Source organism: Danio rerio, chromosome 5 (assembly GCF_049306965.1).
Source record: "Danio rerio strain Tuebingen ecotype United States chromosome 5, GRCz12tu, whole genome shotgun sequence".
NCBI lineage: Eukaryota > Metazoa > Chordata > Actinopteri > Cypriniformes > Danionidae > Danio > Danio rerio.
This window is the reverse complement of record NC_133180.1, coordinates 4,492,501-4,520,000: the sequence shown is the minus strand read 5'-3', so window position 1 is coordinate 4,520,000 and position 27,500 is coordinate 4,492,501. Positions and strand designations below refer to the sequence as shown.

Sequence of the window (27,500 nt, the reverse complement as noted above, 5' to 3'; positions counted from 1 at the left end):
ATGAAATGTAAAAGCTTACCCTTGCTGTCTATGAAGGCTCAGAAAGCTCTCCGATTATGGCTGAGATGATTTTTTTAACCCTCAGATTTCAGATTTTCAGATAAATGCAAAATATTGTGAAAATTAACTGTAAAATTGTCCAGATAAAGTTCTTAGGAATACATATTACTAATCAAATGCTGGTGGCTGATTTTTGCCCCATTGACTTTCATTATAATTACAATTTTTGATTGCAAAGCCATGACAGCATACAATTATGCATTCTTATGTTTAAATTGTTTATTGTGGAAAAAAACAAACACTGTATCAGTACAAATAGTTACATATCATTATCTTTGTTCTTTTAGTTTTTTACAAAAGAGAATTAAAAAATAATTATATATATATATTATAAAAAATGTATATAATTAATATATATTAATTATATTTTAAAAATAAAATTAAATATAAATTATATTTAATTATATATATATATATATATATATATATATATATATATATAAATGTATAAATGTAAAAAATATATATATATATATTTAAAAATAAATGTGTATATATAATTAAAAAATTTATATATATATATATATATATATATATATATATATATATAATGTATATAATTAATATATATTAATTATATTTTAAAAATAAAATTAAATATAAATTATATTTAATTATATATATATATATATATATATATATATATATATATATATATATATATATAAATGTAAAAATATCTAGATATATAATTAAAAATAAATGTATATATAATTAAAAAAATTGTATGTATATATATATGTGTGTGTATATATATATATGTATGTATATATATATATATATATATATATATATATATATATATATATATATATATATATATATATATATATATATATATATATATATATACATATATATATATATATATATATATATAATTACAAAAATGTTTTATTATGTTTTATATATATATATAATTATATATATAATAAATTAATTAAAATTTAATTTATATATATATTTATTTATATATATATATATAATTAATTAAAATTATTTAATTGTAATAATTAAAAAATGATTACAAGAGTAATAAGTGTACAGACAATTACCACCAAATATCACAATCAAATGTTCAGATTCATTGTCAATGTTGAAAGTAAATATTTACAATTAAACAGTATAAATATTAATAATAATATTAGATAAAACAAACAAATTAAATTACTACGAAATAAATTAAAAAGGGAAGCAGAGTGCATCTATTAACTGGAGGGCAATACCTAGAGTTAAAGTAAGTTATAAAACAATGCCACTTTTTAAAGAAATGAGTTTTCCCAGAGCATCTAACCTTTGCCAACTTAAGAAAATGCATGGTATCTACAAGCCATTGGGATGTAGTTGGAGGCTTATTTGATTTCCAGTGAAGTAGTATACGAGATTGTTGCTGGTTTTCCCTGTTGGGAAGAGGTCAAATTTATACTTTCTTACTGTTGATCATCAATTAGCAGCATTAACCCTTTAAATGGGCCTGTGCAAAAACATTTCTAGCTTTTATATGGAGTTTGATGAAGTAAAACAGCAGATTATATTGTGTGTGGGTGCAGAAATACACTCACTGTGTTTACTATGCTCTGAGAGTTGAGCTGCTTATTTGGATTTTCTCAGACAAATCAAAGTAAATAGCAAAGATCTCAAACACAAACAGACACACACACACTAGACTCTATATAACTCCATATTAAAGTCAGAAACTAAGCTTCTTTTGCACTACAACTGATGATCAACAGTAAAAATGACACGTTTGACCTCTTTCCAACAGGGAAAACCAGCAACAATGAAGAATGCATGATTATGTGCTGTCATGGCTTTGCGGTCAAAAAATGTGATTATAATGGAATCAATGGGACAAAAACAGCCACCAACATAACCAAAAGTGGTATATTATTTATTTAAAAGTTATTTGTGTGGTAAATATAAAGTAATGAACTTAATCACACATAGTCTGATGTGACTTCTCTGCGCGTCAGTAGTAATCTTATGATGTGTTGTGCAGTTGGAGATCCTGGAGGAGCACAGGAACAGAGTGCGCTCACAGAAAGCGTTCAGCATCCAGTGCTGTTGGCGAAGGCACCAACAACGCCAGCGTTTCCTCCGGACACAGGCAGCCACATGTATACAAGCAGGTTAGCATTTAGTATTTGTGATCATGGAGCACAACTTTTGCTGCACTGGTACAGCGAGGAAATACGTATTGAACACGTCACCATTTATTTCAGAATACATATTTCTAAAGGTGCTGTTGACTTGAAATTTTTCCCAGATGTTGGCAACAACTAAAGAAATCCATAAATGCAAAGAAAACAAAACTAATTAGTTTACAAATGAAGTTATGCATAATACAATGAAATGACACAGGGAAAAAGTATTGAACACATGAAGAAAGGGAGGTGTAGAAAGGCAGTGAAAGCCCAGACAGCAGCTGAAATCTCTCAGTAGTTCTTTAGCAGTAATCTGCTCTTATTCAGTGTAAATTAATTAATTATAGATTTTTTTTTTATACCAAAAATGATTCGAACATTAAGGCCCTGTTCACACGAACATGGGTATTTTCTAAACCACACTTTTTTCTATGCGGTTTCGCTGTTTGTCAGTATCTGGTGACTGAAACTCCAGCCAGAGTGAAGATTTTCCATAACAATAAGTATAGTGTATTCATGTGGACATTACAGATTACAGTTTTCACCTTATGATGTCATCGTGCATGCTGTTTTCTCCTTTTCTGATTGGCCAACACGGCTGGATTCACACCAAAAGCTGAAGATGCAAAGGAGGCAAAATTCTGCACATTTACGGCAAACACATCATGTATTTCATGTAATTCGTCTGCGAGACTGTAATCCGCCTTTGTTCTCACGTTTGCATTGACTTGTATGCAATTTACTTAGTTTCCAGTTTGGTGTGAACCCAGCATAAAAATCCAGCATAAAAATGTCATTATCGCCGCCTGTTGGTTCGGAGTAGAGCTTAGATTGAGGCCCAAAAATTAAACCCTACCCGAACCCGTGCATCTCGTGTCCGAGCCCAACCCGGTCCAACACATTAACTGTAATTATGAGCCCGATTTTTTTTTATTTTTTTTTTTATTAAGCCTCTTCAGCTGCTCCAGAACGCAACAGCACGAGTGGTCTTTAATGAACCTAAAAGAGCACATGTCACTCTGCTGCTCATCCGTTTGCACTGGCTGCCAGTTGCTGCTCGCATCAAATTCAAAGCTCTGATGTTTGCTTACAAAGCGACCTCTGGCTTTGCTCCTTCTTATCTGCTCTCACTTCTGCAGATTTATTTACCCTCCAGAAACTTGTGTTCTGTGAATGAACGTCGCCTCGTGGTTCCATCCCAAAGAGGGAAGAAATCATTTTCCCGAACGCTCACGCTCAATCTGCCCAGTTGGTGGAATGAACTCCCTAACTGCATCAGAACGGCAGAGTCACTCGCTGTCTTCAAGAAACGACTAAAAACTCAACTATTTAGTTTCCACTTCCCTTACTAATCTGCAATTGCCTCTCTGGCTATATCACTAACTGTACTCAAAAAAAAAATAAAATTACTAATGCTCTCCTTCTTAGATTTTACAGACCTGAAACTTGCCTACAGCACTTATTCATTGTTGCTCTTATAGTTGTGTAAGTTGCTTCCTTGTCCTCATTTGTAAGTCACTTTGGATAAAAGCATCTGCTAAATGACTAAATGTAAATGTAAATTTTATGTTTATTGTGAACATTCAATTGAATACAATCATAGAGCATTTCAAGGTACATTGGTATCTCAATATGTGCCCTTAAGTGGTGTAAAGATTACGTACATTGTCAGGTGTACTTACTACACAGTAGTATTTAAATTTTGTCAATTATAAAATGAACAGCAGTGTAAAGAGAATTTTTGTTTTTTGAAATAAATAAATAAAATAATAATAAAAAAAAAATAATAAAAATAAATAAAATAAAATAATAATTAAAAAAATTTAAATTAAAGCACTATTTACATCCAGGGTAAGAACGCTTGTCATAATATAATTCCTTCCAGAATAATCTTAACTGACCATCTTCATCATACACATGAGGATATCACGCATTACAATATAAGTATAACTATATATATATGTACATACATTAGCATATATTTATCTATCAGATCATAATCTTCTATGCATTTATAGCAACAAAGTCACGTCTTCTAACTAAAATATATTCAACCCATTTCCTCCATTTTCTCAGGAATAAATCCTTCTTTAAATTGACGACAAAAGTGATGTTTTCCATTGTGTAGATTTCAATAGTTACATCTATCCAATTACTAAGGGTTGGTCGATCTTGCTGTAGCCATTTGCGAGTGATTGCTTTTTTGCTGGCAGCCATAAAGTATTTATTTTCTGCCGTTACGGTATCTGGATTCACACAGTTAAAATATAATAACTTACTTTCTGGAGGTATATCTATTTCAAATATATGTTTGAGAGCCTCCTGTATTTCTTTCCAATATTTCTGAATATACATGCATTCCCAAAATATATGATAATGGTTTGCTTTGTTGCATCTGCAGTTATGCCAGCAATTTGGGGTCTTATTTGTATATTTGGCTATTAGTGCTGGTGTTTTGAAATATCTAATAATGTTTTTGCAACAGTTTTCTTTCCAGTTTAATGAACTTGCTGATTTTCATTGAAATTCCCATACATTTGTCCACTCCTCATCAGTAAAGGTTGTTCCACTTTCCGTCTCCCATTTTTCTTTTATATAACTCGTGGAGTGTGTTTTCATACTTCTCAGACTCTTATAAATCAGAGAGACTATTTTGTACTTTACACCTGATGTGTGTGCTTTTAATTAGATCTATCAATGGATTCTGGTTATCTTCAAGTTTTCCTTTTATTTTCTGATCATAAAAGTTTCTATAAAAATCTTGATTTTCAAGTAGAAAATTGTTAAACGGACTATGTTTTAATACGTGGGCAGTTATGACAGCCGTTCTCAAATACAATTCTGAGTTGTTTAAACTACAGGAATTAGTTTAGAGCAGGGGTCACCAACCTTTATGAAACTGAGAGCTACTTCTTGGGTACAGATTAATGTGGAGGGCTACCAGTTTAATAAACACTTTTCAAATAACAAATTTGCTCAATTTACTTTTAATTATACTTTATGTTTTTGGTAATAATTAATGATATTTATCCATGTGAAGACACTGATCATGTTAATGATTTTCACAAAAGTGATCAACAATGATTTAACAGGGTAGGAAATAACCTGTATTTAATGTATCAATGTGCAGCACTTTATTTTTATATATCTCTGCAAATATTTACATTATTAAATGATTACTTCTATATTAGATGAAGCTTACTGGTAAGTGGCGCTATGGTGAGCTTTTTTAGAACAGGCCTGCGGGCAACACATGTGATCCTCGCTGGCTACCTGGGCACCATGTTGGTGACCCCTGGTTTAGATTGATCTTACCTCACTCTCTGGGTTATGCTTGAAGAAGTGACAAAAGAGGACATCGAAGGCTGACTATCATCCTTTCTGTACCGGCCAACCCACGCGTTTTTTTTTTTACTGTGGTATCCCGCTCTTGTCCCGTTCAAGCATTTCCCGTATCTTTCTATCAAAAGTGAAAGTAGCATCAAAGAGCTGGTCTTAAATGTGTTAAGAGCTGTTCAAGATAATTATGCTTTGGCTTCGTTTTGGCCTGAAACCAAGTTGAATTGAATATAAAAACAGCCCCATTCACTATGCAATCTCTGAATTAGTCAATTCATGTAACGCTCGTTTCACACTACATGCTCAGGAAGTTGCTGCGAGCCTTGGTGCAGAAGAAAAGTAAACATTAAGTATATTCATATCATCTCGCTCTCACATTACTCCTGTACTTCAGCAGTTACACTGGTTGCCTGTTAAGTCACGCATCGATTTTAAAACCTTGATTTTAACATACAAAGCTGTTCATGGTTCTGCACCTGATTATATATGTGACCTGATATCGACCTCCTCTTCCTCTCGCAATCTACGTTCTGCTTCGGGGATCACCTTGTATCAGCCCCGTGGCAAACTCAGCAGCATGGGAGGCAGGGCATTCTCTTATCGTGCACCTAAATTGTGGAATGCTCTCCCCACAAACATCAGAAACGCCAGTTCCCTGGACTGATTTAAGACACTTCTTAAAACTCATCTTTTTATTATTGCTTATAACTTATGAGGGCTTTTTTAATATATGTATATTTATCATCATTATCATTCTTACTTGTTTGTGTTTTTCATGTTCTTCTGTGTGTTGATGCTCTTGTTAGCGCTTTGAGTTAGAGAAAAGTGCAATATAAATAAAAGGTATTGTTATTATTATTATTATTATCATTATCATTATTTATTCATTCATTCATTTTCTCGTTGGCTTAGTCCCTTTATTAATCCGGGGTCGCCACAGTGGAATGAACCGCCAACTTATCCAGCAAGTCTTTTACGCAGCGGATGCCCTTCCAGCCGCAACCCATCTCTGGGAAACATCCACACAAACATTCACACACACACTCATACACTACGGACAATTTAGCTTACCCAATTCACCTGTACCACATGTCTTTGGACTGTGGGGGAAACCGGAGCACCCGGAGGAAACCCACGCGAACGCAGGGAGAACATGCAAACTCCACACAGAAACGCCAACTGAGCCGAGGATCGAACCAGCGACCTTCTTGCTGTGAGGCGAACGTGCTACCCACTGCGCCACTGTGTCGCCTCATTATTTATGAGACAAACGTCTGCGTGCTACCTCTGCTCTCTGGCCCGGCCCGAAGATAGTGGCAGGAAATATTGGCCTGTCAAGTCTGGGCTCGGGCAGAGAGTCTATACTCTAATTCGGCATGCCCTAATATGCATCACAGTGCATTTTTGGGCTTTTATGTGGACCAGGATTTAAAAAAAAAAAAACGAAAGCGGGGAAAACCCTGTTTACAAAATACTTGTGTATGTGTGGTTTTGTTGTCCACAATGTCCAGGGTCACATTGTTATTTTGGGATTACAGGTAGAGTGGTTGTGTAACCGATGCTGCTGCCTCAGTCTTGTCTGCCAGTACTGTTGAGTTCTCTCCAACAACTACTTGGCTAACGGAGCAGAAATCTGTCTAGACACTAAACCCAGATCTCTGACCTTCCTCCTGATTATCCCTTAAACCCTATACAGAGCAGATGAAGCACACCCGAGCCAAACACTTGCTTTATTGAGATCTAAAAAGCCAAAAGACAACCCCGTCATGCTCCAGTTAAATTCAATCTCTTTCTGTGTCTCTTTATTACAGGTGTGAGATCCTGGAGGGTCAGAAGAGAGATTAAGAAGTGGCATAAAGCTGTATCAGTCATCCAAACCAAGTGGAGGCGCTGGAGAGTAAGTGTTCTGCTGGATTTCATTTTTATTAAATATAATAATGTCATCATTTACTTATCTTTCATTTGTTTCAAACCTGTTTCTTCAAGTCATGTAATTTTGTTCTAGGAGATCATGTGATGATAAAAACGTGTGTGAATGGATAAACCAGCAGGCTGAGCACACTGTAAAACGTCTGAAATGTTGTTTTGGTCATTCCAAAAATGCCTTGACCGTTTCAGTATTAGTGTTATTATTTTATTAATGACCTCCTGAATTGTCAAGAGTGCCTGTGCTCCCAGTCTCACACCTTCAAACACCAACACACGTTCATTGTATGTCGGCATTGTCTTCTAAGGCGCAAGTCATTTATTAAATGAGGAAAGGATTCACGCAGCTTCTCCGACCGCAGCAAATTCAGTTTTTACTGTTGATATTTGGCGCCAGATAATCAGGAAGTGATAGTTTTGTTCACTTTAGCTGCGTCCCACACTCTGCACTCATGCACTATACACTCGCACACTCAACTGCAGAGTATATGTATGTAGTGACGTTTGTAAACGAATGACGTTTGATGGTTGCCTAATTGAATAAATAAATGACTAAAGTAGAGATCTGCGTGGGACTAAATTTTGAATCCCGCTCCCGCCCGCACCTGCCAGGTTTTAGCCTGAGCCCGACCGCTCCCGCTTATTAAGCATTTGTTGTCCCGCTGGGTGGAGAACAAAACGAAAATCACCCAGCTATACAGTCCAGACAGCCTATAACAAGCTGTCTGTATAAACACAAACACACACAGACAAAGCTCTCTCTCTCTTATTCGTGCGCGCGCGGGCACTAACACACACACACATAAGCACCAAGCACACAGACAGGCAAAGCTCTCTCTCTCTCTCTCTCTCTCTCTCTCTCTCTCTCTCTCTCTCTCTCTCTCTCTCTCTCTCTCTCTCTCTCTCTCTCTCTCTCTCTCTCTCTCTCTCTCTCTCTCTCTCTCTCTCTCTCTCTCTCTCTCTCTCTCTCTCTCTCATTCCCGTGCACACGCAATAACACACACACACACACACATAAGCACCAAGCACACACACAGGCAAAGCTCTTTCTCAAACAAGCTAAACACAGAATCGCGCTATTTCATTTACACACATACATACGCATGCTCGCTCGGGAGTCGGGAGCGATATTGCTAGACAGCCCGCTCCCGTCCCAAGTTAAACCCGTTACCGACCGTTACAGCGATTTATTCGGAAATTTATTCCTGCGCCACAGAAATCTGGTCGAGTCCCGCGGCGCCTGCGGGACAGCTGCAGGAATGCAGACCTCTAGACCAAAGTACCAAATAATACATGCCGTGAGTATAACCGCATTACCATCGGGAGGCGCTATAATCACTCTCGTAGGCGAATGTAGCTTTCACCATCCAAAATAAATCAAGTAATCCAACATGTGCGCCTGATAGCTCCGCCCCTTCCGCTACGTGAGCAAACCTGTGGTCGTTGAGTGCGTGAAGTGTCCCTCATTACACACTTCATTTTACCGGCTGAATGAGTGCATCATCCGGGTAATTAAAGTGAGTTTTCAGTGTGAACGCACTACCTACACTATTTATACTACAAAATGGCTTAGAATAGTGCTTAAGTATGCGATTTGGGACGCACCTTTTGACTCATTGGATGGAAACACTGCTTTATTTCTAAATGTTTTATGCAACATTCCAGTTTTGCACTTAAATTTAATTTGCATCTTCGGATGGAAACATTGCTATTGACATCTATAGTATTTATTCCATAAACTATTGAAGTCAATGGTTACCAGTTTATGCATAACATTCTGCAAAATATCTTCTTTTGTGTTCAACAGAAGAAAGAAACTCCATAAAGAGTAACTGATGAGTGATTTTACATTTATGGTTGCACTGTGTGATGAGCCAGAGGCTCGAACCCAGGTTTCTGGTGTGGTAGACCGATGTTCTAACTTTTACCGGCCCAAAATGCCAAGACTCAAGGTCTAGTTTAAAAAAAGGGGGTTTATTTAGAAAGTCCAACAAAATCATTAATATAGCATGGCAAAAATAGAGAGTCCACAAGAAATGAATACATAATAAACCTCTTTAACATTATTAATAGGCTACTGAGTGACTGCTATTGTTCTTTTGTTTTGACCATTCATTATCTTAAAACACAATTGAATCTATATTTGGTAGATGTTACTTCCCGACCAGTCTAGGGTTGGCTGTAACAATAACAAAAAATATATATATAAATTAAACTTTGAAATAATAAATGTAGGGTTTTCCCCTTCTGCTGTCCCAGCCCACAATGATCCCAACCAATTTATCAAAAATAACAAGGCTTCTTATTCTTTTAAACAATAAAGATCTCTGAAGCATCTCTTCGGAATGGACTCCAGGCCAAAATGACAAACAAAAAGACCGCTAACTTACTGGGAAATAATCCTAACTTACCTGCCAAAATAAAGTACCCCAAATAAAATAACAACAAACTTCCCCTTCTCCTTCGCTGCCACAAACCAAGAGAAAACGTTTTTAAAGTAAACGGCAATTGCCAACCTAAAGCTTCAATTATCCAAAAATAATATATAGTTTTAATGTAATAAGTGAAAACAAAGCACAAAGGCTCAGATTAAATACGGTGAGCAGGTAGTAAAGACATAAAGACTTGACAGCTAACGAAATAAGTCAATTACACTACCACACTAATGCATCAAATAATCTGGGGCAGGAGATAGGAGAAGCTCGAAACAACAACTGCAGCAGATTTGCGACCTGCAGAAGATCCCTCCTTTGTTCCTCTCCTCCGCTTGTATACGCTCCCACTCGCAACACAGCTGGACCCCAATTAAGCGCAGCTAGAGAGAGAGAGAGACCTGCATATGCTCCACAGCACGCAACACAACATCAGCTCCAGATGCATAAACAAAAGGCAAATCTGTAAAAATACCTAAAATAAATGAGCTATAAATTACTACTAGGGGTGTAGCGATTTATCGTTGTACGATTTATTGTGATGATAAAAATGTCACAATATGCATCGTGGCGTTATGAAGATTTGATTACGATATGACGTCCTTTTTCTCTTATTAGTTGAGCTGTTTGCACGTGAGCTACGTTCCACCTGCTGTCGCACGTGAGTTCAGATTGCAGCAGCAGTAATGTTAGCAGACCAAGATGAGTGGAGCTGAAATAGAGGATGGCCCATCCTCTCAAAATCAAACGTCTGGCAACATTTCGGTTGTACAGTCATTGCTTTAGACTCGTCCGCTTTTTGACACGCATACTGGGTCAAACATAGCCGAAGTTTTAAAGTCTTCACAGTGATTTACATACTTTGCACAGCGACATGGAGACCTCCTAATGGTGTTGAAAGAGTCACATACTGTATTTATAAGGTACAATTCACCCTAAAATATCATTCTGTCTTCATATAATGATGTGAGCTAACCGTGAGTTGTTACTACAGAGGGCGCGTCTGCTTCAGTGAACAGAACCTGCAGGTTGTGACTAACAGGTAATAAAGTAGTAAACAACATTCAGTTTGTGGAACAGAGTGATCGTTCAGGAGCCGCGTGGGAAGTATGAACAGCAGTGGAAATGAAACCGAAAGCGTGCACATTATTTAAACAATCATATCGCATTTTAGAGTTATGATTACGACGAGCATGAACTCTTATGAGTACAGAGGTACACAAAAATGCATGTCAACATGATACACTTGATAGCGCCGACATCAGCGACGCCGAAGAAATAGTAAACCTGCCTAAACTGCTGAAAAGAGCCACGACTGTCCTGTGTAATGAAAAGACGGCCACCCTGTCACTCATCATGCCCAACATGAAGACAGCCATCCATAAAAACCTCTCAGACAGACACACATCAGTTCAGGATTATTTTATAGAACTGCTGATTACCTGGAAATGTAGATTGCACACACAAAAAACGCAAGTGACCAAGCAAAGCCTTAAGCTCTTACTGTTAAATTCAATTGAATTGAATCATTTCAATAATATTTTATAAGAAGTTTTTAAATGGTTTTATTTTCCAGAGACAGTCCTGTTTAATTTATTTTCTTAAAGAAGGTTCAGTTTAACAAGTTGAAACAAAAGAAAAAAGAAAAACAAAAAATAGTTTAGTTGGTAATTAAAATTTTTTAAATAAAATTTGCATTTCAGTTTCATTTTCAATTTTTATTCCCAATATCGTGATACATATCGAATCGTGAACATTATATCGTGATACACACCGTATCGTGAGCTGAGTGTATCGTTACACCCCTAATTACTACATTCTGAAATGTAACATGTCAGATTAAATTGGCGGTTAGCGCTGTTGCCTCATTGCAAAAAGGTCTCTGGTTCAAGTTCCGGCTGTTAGTTGGCATTTCTGTGTGGAGTTTGCATGTTCTTCCCATGTTGTCATGGGTTTCCTCCGTGTGCTCTGGTTTTCCCCACAGTCCAAACACATGCGCTATAGGAGAATTAAATAAACTAAATTGGGCAAGAAGGGCTGCGTAAAACATATGCCGGAATAGTTGGCAGTTCATTCCACTGTGAGACTGACCCGAAGAAAAATAAATCTCAAATTAAAGCCAAAACAATAAAGAATACAAATGAAATGTTCCTTTGTTGATCATCATTTGCGTTTTACTGCGCTCCTCAGGCGTGGATGGATGCGCTAGCGGAGGCAGAGCTGGACGATGCAGAGGATTTAGTAGAAGAAGAAGCCGAAGCATCATTGATGCCGAATCTGCTGAAAGAGCGAGGCTCGGTCCAGCTGTGCAGCGTCCCGGAGCCGGTGCCGGTCAGAGGATGGCCTGTCGGTCTGGCCATGGCCTCCGCACCCTCTATCACTGTGTCTCTGACCGCCTCGGGCTTCCAGCGGATCATGTCCATCATGACCTGCATCAACATCCCGTTCAGACACGGCCAGTATAAAGTGAAAACCAACCAGTTTGACCAGGGGGTGGCGTCTATCCGAGCTCAGCCACGGGTAAGAGATCTGTCACAAAACACAGTTGTGTGGAATCAACCCAGAGTAAAACACATGATGGCGATTACGACATTTGACTATGATTATTAGAAGGAAAAAATGTCAAACATACTAAAAAAACAGTGTCTATTCGAGCCAATAGTATCTGGATGCAAGCTGAGATTGCATCACTCAGCGATGTAATGTCAGACACAATGCACTTAATAGAGTGAGCGACGTCACTGTGAGGGGTAGGGTTAGGGGTGGGGTTAGATGAGTGCATTAAAAGGCATTGGATGCAGCTCAATGCCTCCTCAACAGCTAATCAAGCTTACTCAAGTTTGTTTAAATTAGCTAAAAAGCTGTTGTTTGAATAGTTTTAGGAGATTCTATAATTCAGTTTGTTTTTCCAGGGCTCCATTAAGATGCATCTTCAGAGATCTCCACTGCTGTACGCGGACATGCATCCAGCGCACAAGACTGAAGTGGTGACCGGATTCAACCAGATCCTGCTGGAGAGAGACTGACTCGAGCTTTAATGCAAGCAATGCACCTTTGAAAAGCACTACACTACACATTATATAGCTGCCTTATTTATAGTGCAATTCTGTATTAGTTCTGTTGCGTTTACTCGCTCAGGTTTCAGCTTAAAGTGCCTTTTATTTCCGCTGCGTTCAGTCGGAATATACTGTAGAGCGTTTTATTATTATTACTTTAAAATACTGAGCTTCCATTTTATACAAATACATCTGTAAATTAGCTTTTTTTTCTGTGTTTTGTGATTCATGTTTTTACTTTTCCCATTTATTTATGCTTTTGAATTGCATTATTGGAGCTTGGAAACAACTTTTAACATTGAAAAGCTTAAAAAAGTGACTTTTATTTTAATTTTTAATAGTTTAAAGTGATATATTGCCTGGGTTGGTGTTGTATATTACACCTCAAACACTTTGTAATAAACTGCAGCACATTTTCTGTTATTTGACAGACTTATTTCTGTAGATATTTTTTTTTTATACGTGATATTATTACCACTAACGTGTCAATAAAGTCGCTTTGTTAAACTGTAGAGTTGAATTTACGACATCTAAAGTCGACAGAACAGAGATCAACATCCCATCAGCCGTAAATAAACAGTGAATCACAAAATACAGACTGTTTTACAGTGTAGCGTGACTTTAATGCTTATTGCGAAGCTTGAAAGTGATATTGCTGCTGAGATATCCCAAAACTGGGTATTGATATTGAATATACTATTCAGTAATATACAAACTAATAAAATCACAGACTTTATACTATAATAAGTTATAATGAGAAGTGAGGGAAATAATGGATTATTAGGTAGTGATTGAATATTTTGGATGCTTTTTTACTCTAATAATTGCACAGTGATGAAACACTCTAGGTGTACTGGGGAAAGCACTGGTTTCTGCATTGCCATTGAGGCTCTTACCAAAGCGAACTGGATTAATGTACTGTTGCCATGTAGATATTGGTTTTTGCCAGATCTCTCTTTGCTGTTTAACAGCATAATGTACTCTGTAGATGCCAAGTTTGAGCACAAAGCTCAACATTTCTCCCTAAGTCAACACACTATATGGTAAAATACTGGGGAAATGCACTGGTTTCTGCATTGCCATTGAGGCTCTTACCAAAGCAAGCTGGATTAATGTACTGTTGCCATGTTTATCTGTAGCTATTCAGTTTTGCCAGATCTCTCTTTGCTGTTTAGGAGCAAAATGTACTCTGTAGATGCCAAATTTAAGCACAAAGCACAACATTTCTCACTAAGTCAACACACAATATGGTAAAATACTGGGGAAATGCACTGGTTTTTGCATTGTCGTTGAGGCTCCTACCAAAGCAAGCTGGATTAATGTACTGTTGCCATGTTTATCTGTAGATATTCAGTTTTGCCAAGTCGTTCTTTGCCGTTTAAAAGCTAAATGTACTCTGTAGATGCCAAGTTTAAGCACAAAGCTCAACGTTTCCCCCTAAATCTACACACTACAGGATGATTTTTGGTTATGAAACATTTATTTGCATGTGCACTATATGTATATTTAATTTTTGTTCTTCTTAAAGAGGCTATTTAAATGGTTTAATGGGTGGGGGAACACTTTTTAATCATAATAGTTTTAATAACTCATCTCTAATAACTGATTTCTTTTATCTTTATCATGATGACTGCACATATTTGACTAGATATTCTTCAAGATACTAGTATTTAGCTTAAAGTGACATTTAAAAGCTTAACTAGGTTAATTAGGTTAACTAGGCAAGTCATTAGACAACAGTGGTTTGTTCTGAAGCCGGTCAAAATATGATAAAGGGTCTAATAATATTGCCAAAGCAGTTTTTTTTTTAGCCCTTGTGCACTGTTCAAATGTACCACCCTTTTGTTCTGTTCGGGATGAAAACATCCACTAAATTAAACTGAAGTAAAATGCATCAGGTTAATATTTTTTAATCTTGTTAATCGACCTCAGTCCTGATCAAAACTACTAAATGTTTTCTTAAATTACAGGATTTTAACTCTTTAATTGCCAAACTCATAAACCATGTCACTGATTTGGTGAAAAAAACACACAAAAAGACGAATTTTCAATATAAAAAGTCATTGAGAAATGAAAAAATTACATATTTTCCCAGTGGATGGAAAACATGGGACTCTCTAATAGTTCATATTGAGACTAATGTACTCCTCCAACCATAAATTCCCAACCCCACCCCTCTTTTTTATTTATTTATTTATTTATTTTTGTATATTTATATTTATTTTATTCTCATTATTATTATTATTATTTCTTATTATTATTAATATATTTTTTATAACATATAAATATATAATATATTTCCTTTTCATAATAATTTTTATTATGTTCATTTGTCTCTGTTTCAAATTTATGTATGGTTCAAAAAAAATAATTAAAAAACGAAAATACCCTTGTCATTGAATACCTTTAATGTACTGTACCTTTTGTCAAAAACACACACACACAAAAAAAAGTAATTGAGAACTGTTTTTTTTTTTCTTTTTTTATCAGTCTTGGATATGTAAATGATTAGTAACAACATTGGCTTTAATGCGTTGTTAGATTTTCAGTTTTCTCCCCAATTTACTGTTGGTGGCTGTTTTTGTCCCATTGACTTCCATTGTAAGCACATTTGATGGTGCATAAATACACAGTCTTTGTTTTTGTTTACTTCATGTAGTTCTGAGAGCTGAGATGCATATTTCGATTTTCTCAGACACATCAAAGTAAATGCGAAAAAATCATGTCTCAACTACTTTTCATATTACAAATACGTCATTTTGTGTGTGTTTTTTTCACCAAATCAATGGCATCATTTATGAATTTGGCAATTAAAGAGTTAAAATCCTGTAATTTTTAAAAAACATTTATTAGTTTTGATCAGAACTGAGGTCGATTAACAAATTTATGAAAAAAAAATTTAATCTCATGCATTTTACAGCAGTGTAATTCAGTGGAAGTTTTCATCTCTAACATAACAAAAGGGTAGTAAATTTGAACAGTGTGTATCACCACAGCATTTTAACTAAATATGTGTCAAAATAAGATTTGTCACCAAAAGTCATTCCATTTGCTGAAACACTGAGAACGTCGAGGCCAAATTACGACTCAAAATCACCCCAGAATCATCCCCAACAGCACACAAGGGTTAAAATATTTCCAGAAATTAGTCTTTCTCCAGTAAAAAAACATAGGAAATACTGTTAAAATCTGTTAAACAGCACGCGGGAAATATTTAAAAAGAATTAAAATTGCTCAGGAGGGCTAATCATTTTGTCTTCAACCGTATGACTGAAACAAATCTATGTATTTATAATCTCAGGGGATTAATAACAACAACATGCGGTAATAAAACTAGATTTATTTTTGGTTTGGGCTCAGGTACAACATATGATAATGCTTTAACAAACCAATCAAACATTGGATATTGTCTGATCATGCAAATAAAGAGTTTTACAGATGTGCTCTGAGTTGTGTGTCGTTTTTTACACATAGATAACTTAAAGGCACCTATTATCACTTTTATAAAGGGTTTAAACACAGTTGTGTGGCAGCAGTGAGTGAGTATAACCAGCTTTGAATGTATTAATTCTATTGTTTCTAATCAGACTTGATATAAACAGTCTGCAGGAACACTTTGATGGACGTTCTCCCTTTGTATGTGTCATCAGAGGGGGAAAGCCCCGCCCACTAATGACCATGTCTCCCTAATTAGCATAGGATGTTAGTCTTGTTTTTGAATCTGCTGCTATGCTGATACACAGGCATTTGTAGCTCCGCCCTCTTCTGAAAAGAGCACAATCTCATTTGAATTTAAAGCGACAGTCACCAAAACAGCACAATTAGGATCAAAGCCTAAAAGGGTCAGTTTCAGAGAGTTGGAAAACATTATTTGTGAGGTATTTTGAGCTGAAACTTCCTGACTGCTCTCTGATTTGACAACACAAACAAAATGCTGAAAAACAAAAGAGCTATTTTATTTAAAGTCCCAACCCCCCCCCAACGCCCCCCCCCCCCTCCCCCCCTCCCCCCCCACCCCCCCTTTGGAAGAACAAACAGTTGTGTAAATACTGTCTTTACCTTGATGACAGTCTCTTTAAGGGACCATTCAGCAAAAAAGAAAAATTCTGCCATCATTTACTCACCCTTCACTTGTTCAAACTCTTCATGAGTTTATTTCTTCTCTTAAACAAAAAAGAAGATATTTTGAAAAATGTTGAAATACAGGTAACCATTGACTTCCTATTTCATTCTTAACATGGAAGTCAATAGCTAGCGGTTTTGAACATTCTTCAAAATATCTTCTTTTTGTATTCAACAGAAGAAAGAAACTCATGAAGGGTTTAAAACTACTTCAGGGTTATTAAATAGTGAGGAAGTAATTTTCATTTTTTGGGGGTGAACTGTCTCTAAAATGTTGGAAAACGGAAACCATTGACTTCTATTGTATTTTTTCCTACTATGGAAGTCAATGGCTACAGGTTTTAAACATTCTTCAAGCTATCTTATTTTGTGTTCAACAGAAGAAACTCATAGGGTTAGAAACCACTTGAGTGTGAGAGTAAATAGTCATTTACATTTTTGGGGTGAACTATCCCTAACATGTTGGAAAACAGTAACTATTGACTTCCATTTTTTTTTTATTCCTATTAAGGAAGTTGATGTTTACTGGTTTTGAACATTCTTCAAATTATCTTCTTTTGTGTTCAACAGAAGAAAGAAACTCATAAAGGGTTTGAAACCACTTGAGAGTGTAAGTAAATAGTGAAGTATTATTTTGGGGGGTGAACTATCAATACATTTGGGAAAACAGTAACTATTGACTTACATTCTGTTATTTTTTTCCTAATATGGAAGTCAATGGCTACCGGTTTCCAACATTCTTCAAACTAGCTTCTTTTGTGTTAAACAGACGAGATAAACTCATAAAGGTTTTAAAACTACTTCAGGTTGAGTAAATAGTGAAGTAGTGATTTACTTTTTTGGGGGGTGAACCATCCCTAAAATGTTGTAAACCTGTAGCCATTGACTTCCATTGTATTTTTTCCTACTATGGAAGTCTTCAAACTATCTTCTTTTCTGTTTAACAGAAGACACTCATAAAGGGTTCGAAACTACTTCAGGTTGAGTAAATAATGAAGTAGTAATTTACTTTTTTGGGGGTTGAACTATCCCTAAATACTTTGGAAACTTGTAACGATTGACCTCCACTGTATTGTTTTCTTACTATGGAAGTCAATGGCTACCCGTTTCGAACATTCTTCAAACTATCTTCTTTTCTGTTTAACAGAAGACACTCATAAAGGGTTCGTAACTACTTGAGAGTGTATAAATAGTGAATATTTGGCGGGTGAAGCATCCCTAAATTGTTGGAAAACGGTAACCATTCACTTCCATTGTATTTTTCCTCCTCCTATGGAAGTCAATGGCTACCAGTTTTAAACATTCTTCAAACTATCTTCTTTTGTGTTCAACAGAAGAGATAAACTCATAAAGCATTTGAAATTCCTTCAGGGTGAGTGAATAGTAAAGTAGTCATTTAGATTTATGGGGGGGTGAACTATTCCTAAAATGTTAGAAACCTGTAACCATTGACTTCCATTGTATTTTATATGTAAATAGTGGGTGAACTCTCCCTTTAAGACATAGTTTGCATTCAAAACTTATTTATTTACCAAAACAATTTGTAAAAAAACACACACAAAAAACCATCAGCCACAATTGGACTGACCGTATTTCAGTCTGTTAAATCAGAATGAGTCCATATGTGAGAGTTAAGATCAGTATTCATCATCATCATCCTCATTATTGTCTGTTTCTGAAGGCTCAATAATCTTCAAGCACTGATCAGCGAACTCCACAAACAGCGGCTCCTGCATGGCGTCCTTCATGGCCTTGGCTTTATTTTCAGCTGAATCCACTGACATCATCAGCTGGCGGAGGTGAGGATTCCTCAGCAGACCCTTCAATGCTTCTGAATCACCTGCACAGACAAAACCACCTGTGAAACTGCTTCCCCAAAAACAGAGGGAGTGAAGAGAGTGTGTGCGCTTTCATACCGAGCTGCTGAAGTCTCTGTAACGGCACTTTATCAGTCTGACTGTCTTCATCCAGCAGATCCTCAACAGTCCACGGCTCTTCGGCTGAAAACAAACACATTCATATTAACCATGTCAAAACTAGATTAAGTAAAATCTTTCCCTCTGTATCTCCTAAATGCGACAGATGTGGTGGGGCAGAGGGGACTTTGGCACATTTATTTTGGTTTCGTCCTGTTCTTTATGAGTTTTGGTCCAGCATTTCCCTGCTAAAAAATCCAGCTTAAACCAGCCTAAGCTGGTTGGCTGGTTTTAGCTGGTCGACCAGGCTGGTTTTAGAGGGGTTTTGGCCACTTCCAGGCTGGTTTCCAGCCATTTCCAGCCTGGTCTTAGCTGGTCAGGCTGGGAGATGACCAGCTTAAACCAGCTTGACCAGCCTAGCCAAGCTGGGAGTTCAGCCAAAACCAGCTATATCCAGCTTAAACCAGGCTGGTCAAGCTGGTTTTAGCTGGATTTGGCTGGTCATTTTCCAGCCTGACCAGCTAAGACCAGGCTAGAAGTTGCTGGAAACCAGCCTGGAAGTGGCCAAAACCCCTCTAAAACCAGCCTGGTCGACCAGCTAAAACCAGCCAACCAGCCTAGGCTGGTTTAAGCTGGATTTTTCAGCAGGGTTATTAGTTGTTTTCCAGTGCTTATGGAACCACTATCCAACCTGACTACAGTTTGGCTATTGTTTTTTTTTAAAGATTTATTTTTGGCTTTTTTGCCTTTATTATTAGATAGGACAGTATTGAGACAGGAAGCGAAGTGGGAGAGAGAGAGAGGGGGTAGCAGGCCCGGATTGGCTAATCGGGAGGGCCGGGAGAATTCCGTTTTTTGGCCACGAGGGCCGTTGTCCCTAGCTCCAGAATCTGTTGCTCTCAGCAGTCACACTTTTTACATTATTTTTTTTTACTTGACCACAGTCTTCTTATTAATTATTTTACCGAAGCTCTGCTCTTTTTATCTATTTTCTCGCAGTCTGGTTAATGATGATATAACTCAGACAAGCCACATTTTAATGTACAGTTGTTGTGATCCAGTGGACCCGGGTTTGATCCTCGTCAAAGTAGTTTTTTTTTTTTTTTCATTTTTATTGTTAAGACATATAATACTGTCAGGGTTGTTGAACATTTAAAGTTCTAAAGCAGCTGTTTTCTCAAAAAAATACGTGATAGTGTCATTATTAACTGAATTGGAAATGACCTTATTTTAATATAGTCAGTCGTGAACTGAGGTGGGCCGGTCTGAGGCTTGAAACTCCAGGGCTGAAAAGGAGTCCCACTCCAGCCCTGGGGGGTAGGGTAGGGAAATGTTGTTGAGACGGGATTCGAACTCGCGACGCCCTGACGTGCTATTGCACCATATGTCTCCACCGCGGTGACTGAAGCTCTGCACAAGACTTTTGGCCAGCGGAGAAATTAAAATGGTCGTGCCCAACTGAGTCTGGTTCCCTCAAGGTTTTTTGTCTTCACTCCCATCAGGTGAAGTTTTTTTTCCCTCTCCGCTGTCGCCACTGGCTCGCATAGTTCAGGATTGGTAGAGCTACGCATCGATGAATTTGCTCTTCAGTGTTTGAACTCTCAGTAAAGATTAAATCACACTGAACTGAGCTAAACTGAACTGAACTGAGCTTAAACACTAAAACCTGAACCACACTGTTCCAGTTACTATGACCATTTATGTGAAGCTGCTTTGACACAATCTACATTGTAAAAGCGCTATACAAATAAAGCTGAATTGAATTGAATTGAATATGTCGGCGTGCTAACCACTAGGCTATTGCGCCGACCAGTTTGGCTATTTTTGGATATTCAAATATAATGGACACCACCTTTCCATCAACCCAACAGCAAGCCCTGATGGTTGGCATGGGGGCTAATAATATTGACCTTAAAATGGGTTTTAAAAAAATTAAAAACTGTTTTTATTCTAGCCGAAATAAAACAAATAGGACTTTCTCCAGAAGAAAAAATATTATAGGAAATACTGTGAAAACTTCCTGAATCTGTTCAACATCATTCGAGAGATATTTGAAAAAGAATAATTATTGCATGATTGGCATGATTACAGCTAAAAAGATGATCTTACTTAATTGGAAGTCTCCAAAACCTCCCTGTTTTAAGAGACGGTTGAACAAGCTGCTGTATGTCATTCAAATGGAACGACTACGTCTTGAAACTTCACAGAAAAAAAGTTGAAAGCACATGGGGACCTATTTTAAGACTCTTGGGAATCTAGCATTTTACCTTTGTAAATGTCCATCTCTAACTCATATATTCATGACACTGACTTTGTAATAACGTGAATACTGTCATCTTTTTTTCTTTATATGTTTATGCTACACTGTTAAAAATGGCCGTGATTTCAACGTTAAAAAACTGTAAAAATGCTACAGTACAAATCCGTGACCTGGTTAACGGTATGTTTCCTTAATGTATACGGCGAATAACCGTAAATTGACTTTCCCAGAGTTCCCTGCATGGCACATAACTTTTTATGCATTTGGTTGACATAAATATGGATCTTTTTAGTTGTTTCCCCATCAGTTATGAACATTAGAGATTTATGTTACATCTAATGTTGATAAACAATGTTTATTTCATGACTTTCATTTTATGCGTGTCACCATACTGGTGTTTAGAAGCTGTGTGAATGACACTGAGCACCTTCAATATGCTGCTACTCTTTTCTGCTTGTGGGAAAAGTTGATTGTGATGAGCATTGGTTCATTATGTAAGGGCCTACTCACACTATGCCATCCGTACCGTGCCCAGGCCCGTTTCCCGGATCGTTTGAGAAGTGTGAGTGAGCTGAATCGGGCTCAAGCACGGTTCACTTGGCCGGCCCTGGCCCGGTTGGAAGAGGTGGGCCTGAGTGCGGTTCACTTGGGCTTTGGCGCGGTACACTTGTGTGCGAGTGCAAAACGTGCCAAAGCCCGAAACTGAAAGTGAGACTTGACTTTTAAGGGACTGTTTCATATGGATTTATTAATCATTCTTACTGTTCAGTGAACGCAAACTGCCGTAGTTTATTAAAGACCCAAACCTCACTGCACGACAGATGCGCACCTTCAGCAGACCTCCTCATTCCTGCAGCACGAGGGCTTTATGATTGTTTATGAGCGCCAAATATGGCGGATCTGTTCGGCGAAATATCTGACTGCATGTCACGGCATCCCTACGGACTGTTTGGCGAAATATTTGACGGCATATCAAACGACTGAAACGATATAACTAGAGAAATCTCCACTGTGCTGCTGAGTGAGAGAGCGCTTCTCACTGAACAGCGCAGCAGCGATGACGTAAGCATGCCCAGGCCCGTTTGTGGTGTGAGTGCGGGCCGTCAGGGGAGACGGGAGGGGGGACAAGAGTGCTTTGGCCCGGTTCGAGGCAACTGTACCTAGTGTGAGTACGGCCTAACTTCCTCATCACCACCTGCATGTGGGTGTGCTAACGTGTCTAACTGTGTAACAAAAGATGTGTAGATGTTGGTCATTCAAAATACAGACATATTACCTCGATAAATTATTAAAATACGGTAATTTACCGTAAAAATGAAAAATTACTTTTACGGTTTGTACCGTGTTTTTAACAGTAAAGTACTGGCAACCACAGCTAATTAATTTTTTTACAGAGTACATGTGTCATGTGTGTATATTTATGTATATTTGGTAACTGAGACGATCCCTCCCTTTTTTTTTTTTTTTTTGAGGGGGTGGGGGGGATATTGACCAATAATGTCAATTATTTTGTATTGTTATATATTTTTCTTCTTTGTATTGGTATTGTACTGTTTTTGTTAAATATCTTATACAAACTGTTAAATAAAACAAAATATTACAAAAAAAAACGTTAAAGTCTGTGTGAAATCTAAATTTGCAGTGTTTATTTTGCTAGCTCACGCTGTTATTCTTAAGGTGAACAATTAATCCATGTGTTTGTTTTGGTAATCTTCAATCAAAAATCTGAGCTTCTGCTTCTGTGTTTGGAGTGGTGGGCTGACAAAAGCCCCGTCCAGTGCTTAATTTGAGCCGGATCCTGTTTCGGAAAAAGTCAGATATTCGTGTTTTGGTGTATTTATTTAATTGATGCAGCACTTTTGCATGGTGAATACCTGCATGTGTGTGCGTGTTTGTGAGAGAGATTGTGAAGAGTGCTAGTGAAAAACAAAGCAAAGCTGTGTAGACATAAAAAAGGTAGTCACCAAGCTAAAGCAGAAGACACATTTAACTATTGGCCCTCAATAATATTTTCGACCAATCAGCTTTCTTGCGTCTAAAATCGCTCTCATTGGTTGGTGATTATTGTTTCGTGTGCAGATAGCAGCGAAAATAAATAATGGCATAGTGGCCTGCCTAAATAACATTTCATTCATTCATTTTCTTTTCAGCCTAGTCCCTTTATTAATCCGGGGTCGCCACAGCGGAATGAACTGCCAACTTATCCAGCACATGTTTTACGCAAGGGATGCCCTTCCAGCTGCAACCCATCACTGGGAAACATCCATTCACACTTATTTACACACATACACTACGAACAATTTAACTTATCCAATTCACCTACAGCACGTGTGTTTGGACTGTGGGGGAAACCGAAGCACCCGGAGGAAACCCACGCCAACACGGGGAGAACATGCAAACTCCACACAGAAATGCCAACTGGCCAATCTGGGGCTCGAACCAGCGACCTTCTTGCTGTGAGGAGATTGTGCTACCCACTGCACCACCGTGCTGCCCACCTAAATAATATTTGCGTTTTCAAAATACCAAAGAGGCAGTCAAGCATATTTTCCTTTTTTTTCTTTTTTAAACCCGAGTAAATCTGATAATGAGCCTGAACAAGAGATCTGGAGAAGATGAAACTTTGCCCCTGGATCAGGATAGCAAGAGACAAAAGCAAAGCGAGTCAGGTCAGCCAGAAAACATGACGGAAAGGGAACTGTGGGCTCTTAAAGATTAGACTTAGTGAGTCATTTATGTATTATTATTATTTTCCCCCTCACTTGGCACATACACTCACCGGCCACTTTATTAGGTACACCTTACTAGTACCGGGTTGGACCCCGTTTTGCTATCAAAACTGCCTTAATCCTTGGTGGCGTAGATTCAACAAGCTACTGGAAATATTCCTCAGAGATTTTGCTCCATGTTGACATGAGAGCATCACACTGTTGCTGCAGATTTGTCGGCTGCACATCTATGATGTGAATATCCTGTTCCACCACATCTCAAAGGTGCTCTATTGGATTGAGCTCTGGTGACAGTGGAGGCCATTTGAGTACAGTGAACTCATTGACATGTTCACCAGTCTGAGATGATTGAGCTTTATGACATGGTGCGTTATCCTGCTGGAAGTAGCCATCAGATGATGTGCTCATAAAGGGATGGACATGGTCAGCAGCAATACTCAGGTAGGCTGTGGTGTTGACACTAGGGTTGGGCCGATGTGTTTAGACTATCCTGCTGCAAAATTTGAATTTGATTGCAGTGTTTACATGTCTGTACTACACTTCAATAATGCCACTGAAATCGTCATACTCCACATGTCTTAATCCGATTTCTGGTTAGTTCGATTATGACTTAAATTAATCAAAAGTCGCTGTGTATGAGGTAATCAGGGTATTGTCTTAATCACATTAAAATCAGAATATATGTGTCCATGTAAACCAAGCGGCAACCTCCCGCTCTCTCTCAGGAAGCCAATACGGAAGTAACTAAAACTGCAATTCATCTGAAATCCCGCTAGTCCTGGCCGCTCCTGGCTCCAAAACAGAGCAAATTTCAATTGAGCCCACTGTTAGAATGGCCAACTTTACAGCAGAATAAAAGGTGTTTACAGCCTGGTACAAAAAAAGATTTTGGTTAATGCAGCTAATATTACCCTTCATGACAACTGTGAGGGGGGTGAATGTTTTTATAACTCATCCGTTTCCTTTATATTAAGTTATATTAAGTTTGCATAATTAAGGGCGTGGCCACTTGAGTGACAGCTAGGTCTCGTTGGTCGCCGTCACGTCACCTCAGCTGAATCCAGCAGATTAGCCACTGAACTCGGCATATTTATCGTATTTCTGTGTTGTTTTATGTGGCTTTACACAGTCAACTGCCTTTTGGACTTGTTTCCTACAATTATTAGATGGCATGGCATGCCACTTAATTGAGCTCACAAACCATTCACGTGTCCTCCGTTTCCCATGTGAGTAAAGTTATATACTTATATACATCTCTATACATGTATTTGCTTTATTTAAGATCATTTATGGTTTATATTTATATTTAGAGCTGTAATGCACTCCAGAATCTGTCAGATTGATTAGCTGTAGGCTGTAGATCAGTCATCTGAAGTGTTGTCATGCAGTGTTATGCTGGATTTCATCAATAGCCTTACATTAACTAACACAGACTATATCTGAAGTGTTTGGATGTAATTCGCGTTTTCCTCCTGTTGAAAAACGTCATAAGAACAATGTTTAGTGGCTCAATGTATTACAGCAGTGTTTTTAAAAGACTAAACACTTGATGTAGTGTACAGCCAAGCACAAGTGTTCAGAACACAAACGAGTCACAGGTGATAAAGTATTAAGCGTTCTCCCAAAGTAAAGTGTGTCTGAACCAGGTCCAAGCTAAATGCAGCATGCGTCTGTAGCTCCGCTCACTCTCCGCCTCTTTGCCCTTGTTTGGTATCCCGCCGTGGGTGTGATGACGCGCGAACAAAATGGTGACGGTTGGCCACGCCTACTTGTGGCTTCTTTTGCGCTCTTTAGAAACCTATGGGTGACGTCACGGATACTACGTCCATATATTTTACAGTCTATGATGTAAACGTACTCTGTTACGTTTCTAAATGCTCAATGGCAAATAATGTCCCAATTGATTGGAATCCACCCATAGTTTTCTCTCTTCAGAAACGTTAAAGAAGACAAAAATAAATGGAATAAAAATGACTGACCGTTGCTGACCGCTGCTGGTTTGCTGGAGGCTGGATCTGATTCTTTAACTGGATCACATGAATCTATAAGAGGTAGAAAAAAAATAAAGTGTTGGCCATTTCTGAGGGTGGTATTATTAACTAATAATAATAATAATAATAATGACTAATAATACCAATGTTTGTTAATTCTGGCTAATTTCAGTCATTCCTGCATTATTACACTTTGAACACATGACCTAAACACTGCTAATGCCATTATAATGTTTTATATCTGAAATATGCACAACTTATATATGATTATATCACTAATTGTTGGTTATTTATTAACAGTAATTAATACATTAATACATAATTAAAGTATTACACAGTAATAACAACACTCAGTAAAATACAGTAACTACTGCAAACATTCATTCCTTCATTTTCCTTCAGCTTAGCCCCTTTATTCATCAGGGGTTGCCACAGAGGAATGAACCGCCAACTATTCTGGCATATGTTTTACACAGCGGATGCCCTTCCAGCTGCAACCTAGTACTGGGAAACACCCATACACACTCATTCACACACACACTCATACACTTCGGCCAATTTAGTTCATCAATTGCCCTGTAGCGCATGTGTTTGAACATGCAAACTCCTCACAGAGATGCCAACTGACCCAGCCGGGACTGGAACCAGCAACCTTCTTCCTGTGAGGCGACAGTGCTAACCACTGAATAATAATGTAACTCAATGTAATAAAATTAACTTCAGCTACCACTGCTTATATTACTACTTGTTTTATCGTCATTCATAATAATGGTAATAATTAATTAATTAATTTTATCAATTATTAAATGACAACAAATTATTATTATCACTACTATTACTGCTGCTGCTATATTACGGTTAATGAATAAGAAATCCCAAGACAAATGAATTTAATATACAATAATAATGCCGCTTTTTGAACGTAATGAATAGCTTTAATTCCCAGTAAACCTATTTGTTTATAAAATGTAAATACAGTTTACAAAATATTATAAATATTGAATCTAGAGAGTGTTAAAACACAATTTAATCAAACTAAATTTTTATGTTTATTTATTTTTCACTTGATTTTTCTTGTTTATTACAATTTCATTTAACATTTTTCCTTAAGAAATTCATTTGGGTGTGTTAATTTTTGGTCTCTGTCACCTCTCAGCAAGAAGGTCGCTGGTTCGAGCCTTGGCTGAGTCAGTTGGCGTTTGTATGTGGAGTTTGCATGTTCTCCCTGTGTTGGCGTGGGTTTCCTCCGGGTGCTCCGCTTTCCCCCACAGTCCAAACACATGCGCTATAGGTGAATTGGGTAAGCTAAATTGTCTGTAGCGTATGAGTGTGAATGGGTGTTTCCCAGTGACGGGTTCCAGCTGGAATAGCATCCGCTGTGTAAAACATATGCTGGATAAGTTGGCGGTTCATTCCGCGGTGGCGACCCCTGGTTAATAAAAGGAAGGACTAAGCCGAAAAGAAAATGAATGAATGAATATAATTATGACTACTATTACTGCTGCTATATTACTGTTAATGAATT

General features: G+C 37.5%; 2 protein-coding genes across 4 annotated transcripts in view; one reads left to right on the top strand and one right to left on the bottom strand.

Annotated features, from left to right (window-relative positions):
• Window positions 1–14,542, top strand: part of myo19 (myosin XIX) — a 62,212-nt gene extending 47,670 nt beyond the window's left edge. For 2 of the 3 annotated variants that reach the window (XR_012406639.1, XM_073951854.1), the window contains 4 exons: window positions 2,060–2,189; window positions 7,355–7,440; window positions 12,092–12,421; window positions 12,814–14,542. Coding sequence is in view for 1 of the 3 variants with exons in the window: in XM_073951854.1 (XP_073807955.1) it covers window positions 2,060–2,189; window positions 7,355–7,440; window positions 12,092–12,421; window positions 12,814–12,927 (660 nt within the window). In the remaining 2 variants the exon portion in view is untranslated. Of the gene's footprint in view, window positions 1–2,059; window positions 2,190–7,354; window positions 8,276–8,495; window positions 9,507–12,091; window positions 12,422–12,813 lie in introns of those variants that run through there. The other variant, XR_012406638.1, reaches the window with a different exon arrangement.
• A 4,043-nt stretch (window positions 14,543–18,585) lies between these two features.
• Window positions 18,586–27,500, bottom strand: part of znhit3 (zinc finger, HIT-type containing 3) — a 9,727-nt gene continuing 812 nt past the window's right edge. Inside the window, 3 exon segments of the mRNA NM_200273.1 lie at window positions 18,586–18,919; window positions 18,996–19,079; window positions 25,964–26,026. Coding sequence (NP_956567.1) covers window positions 18,717–18,919; window positions 18,996–19,079; window positions 25,964–26,026 — 350 coding nt within the window. The 3' untranslated portion in view covers window positions 18,586–18,716.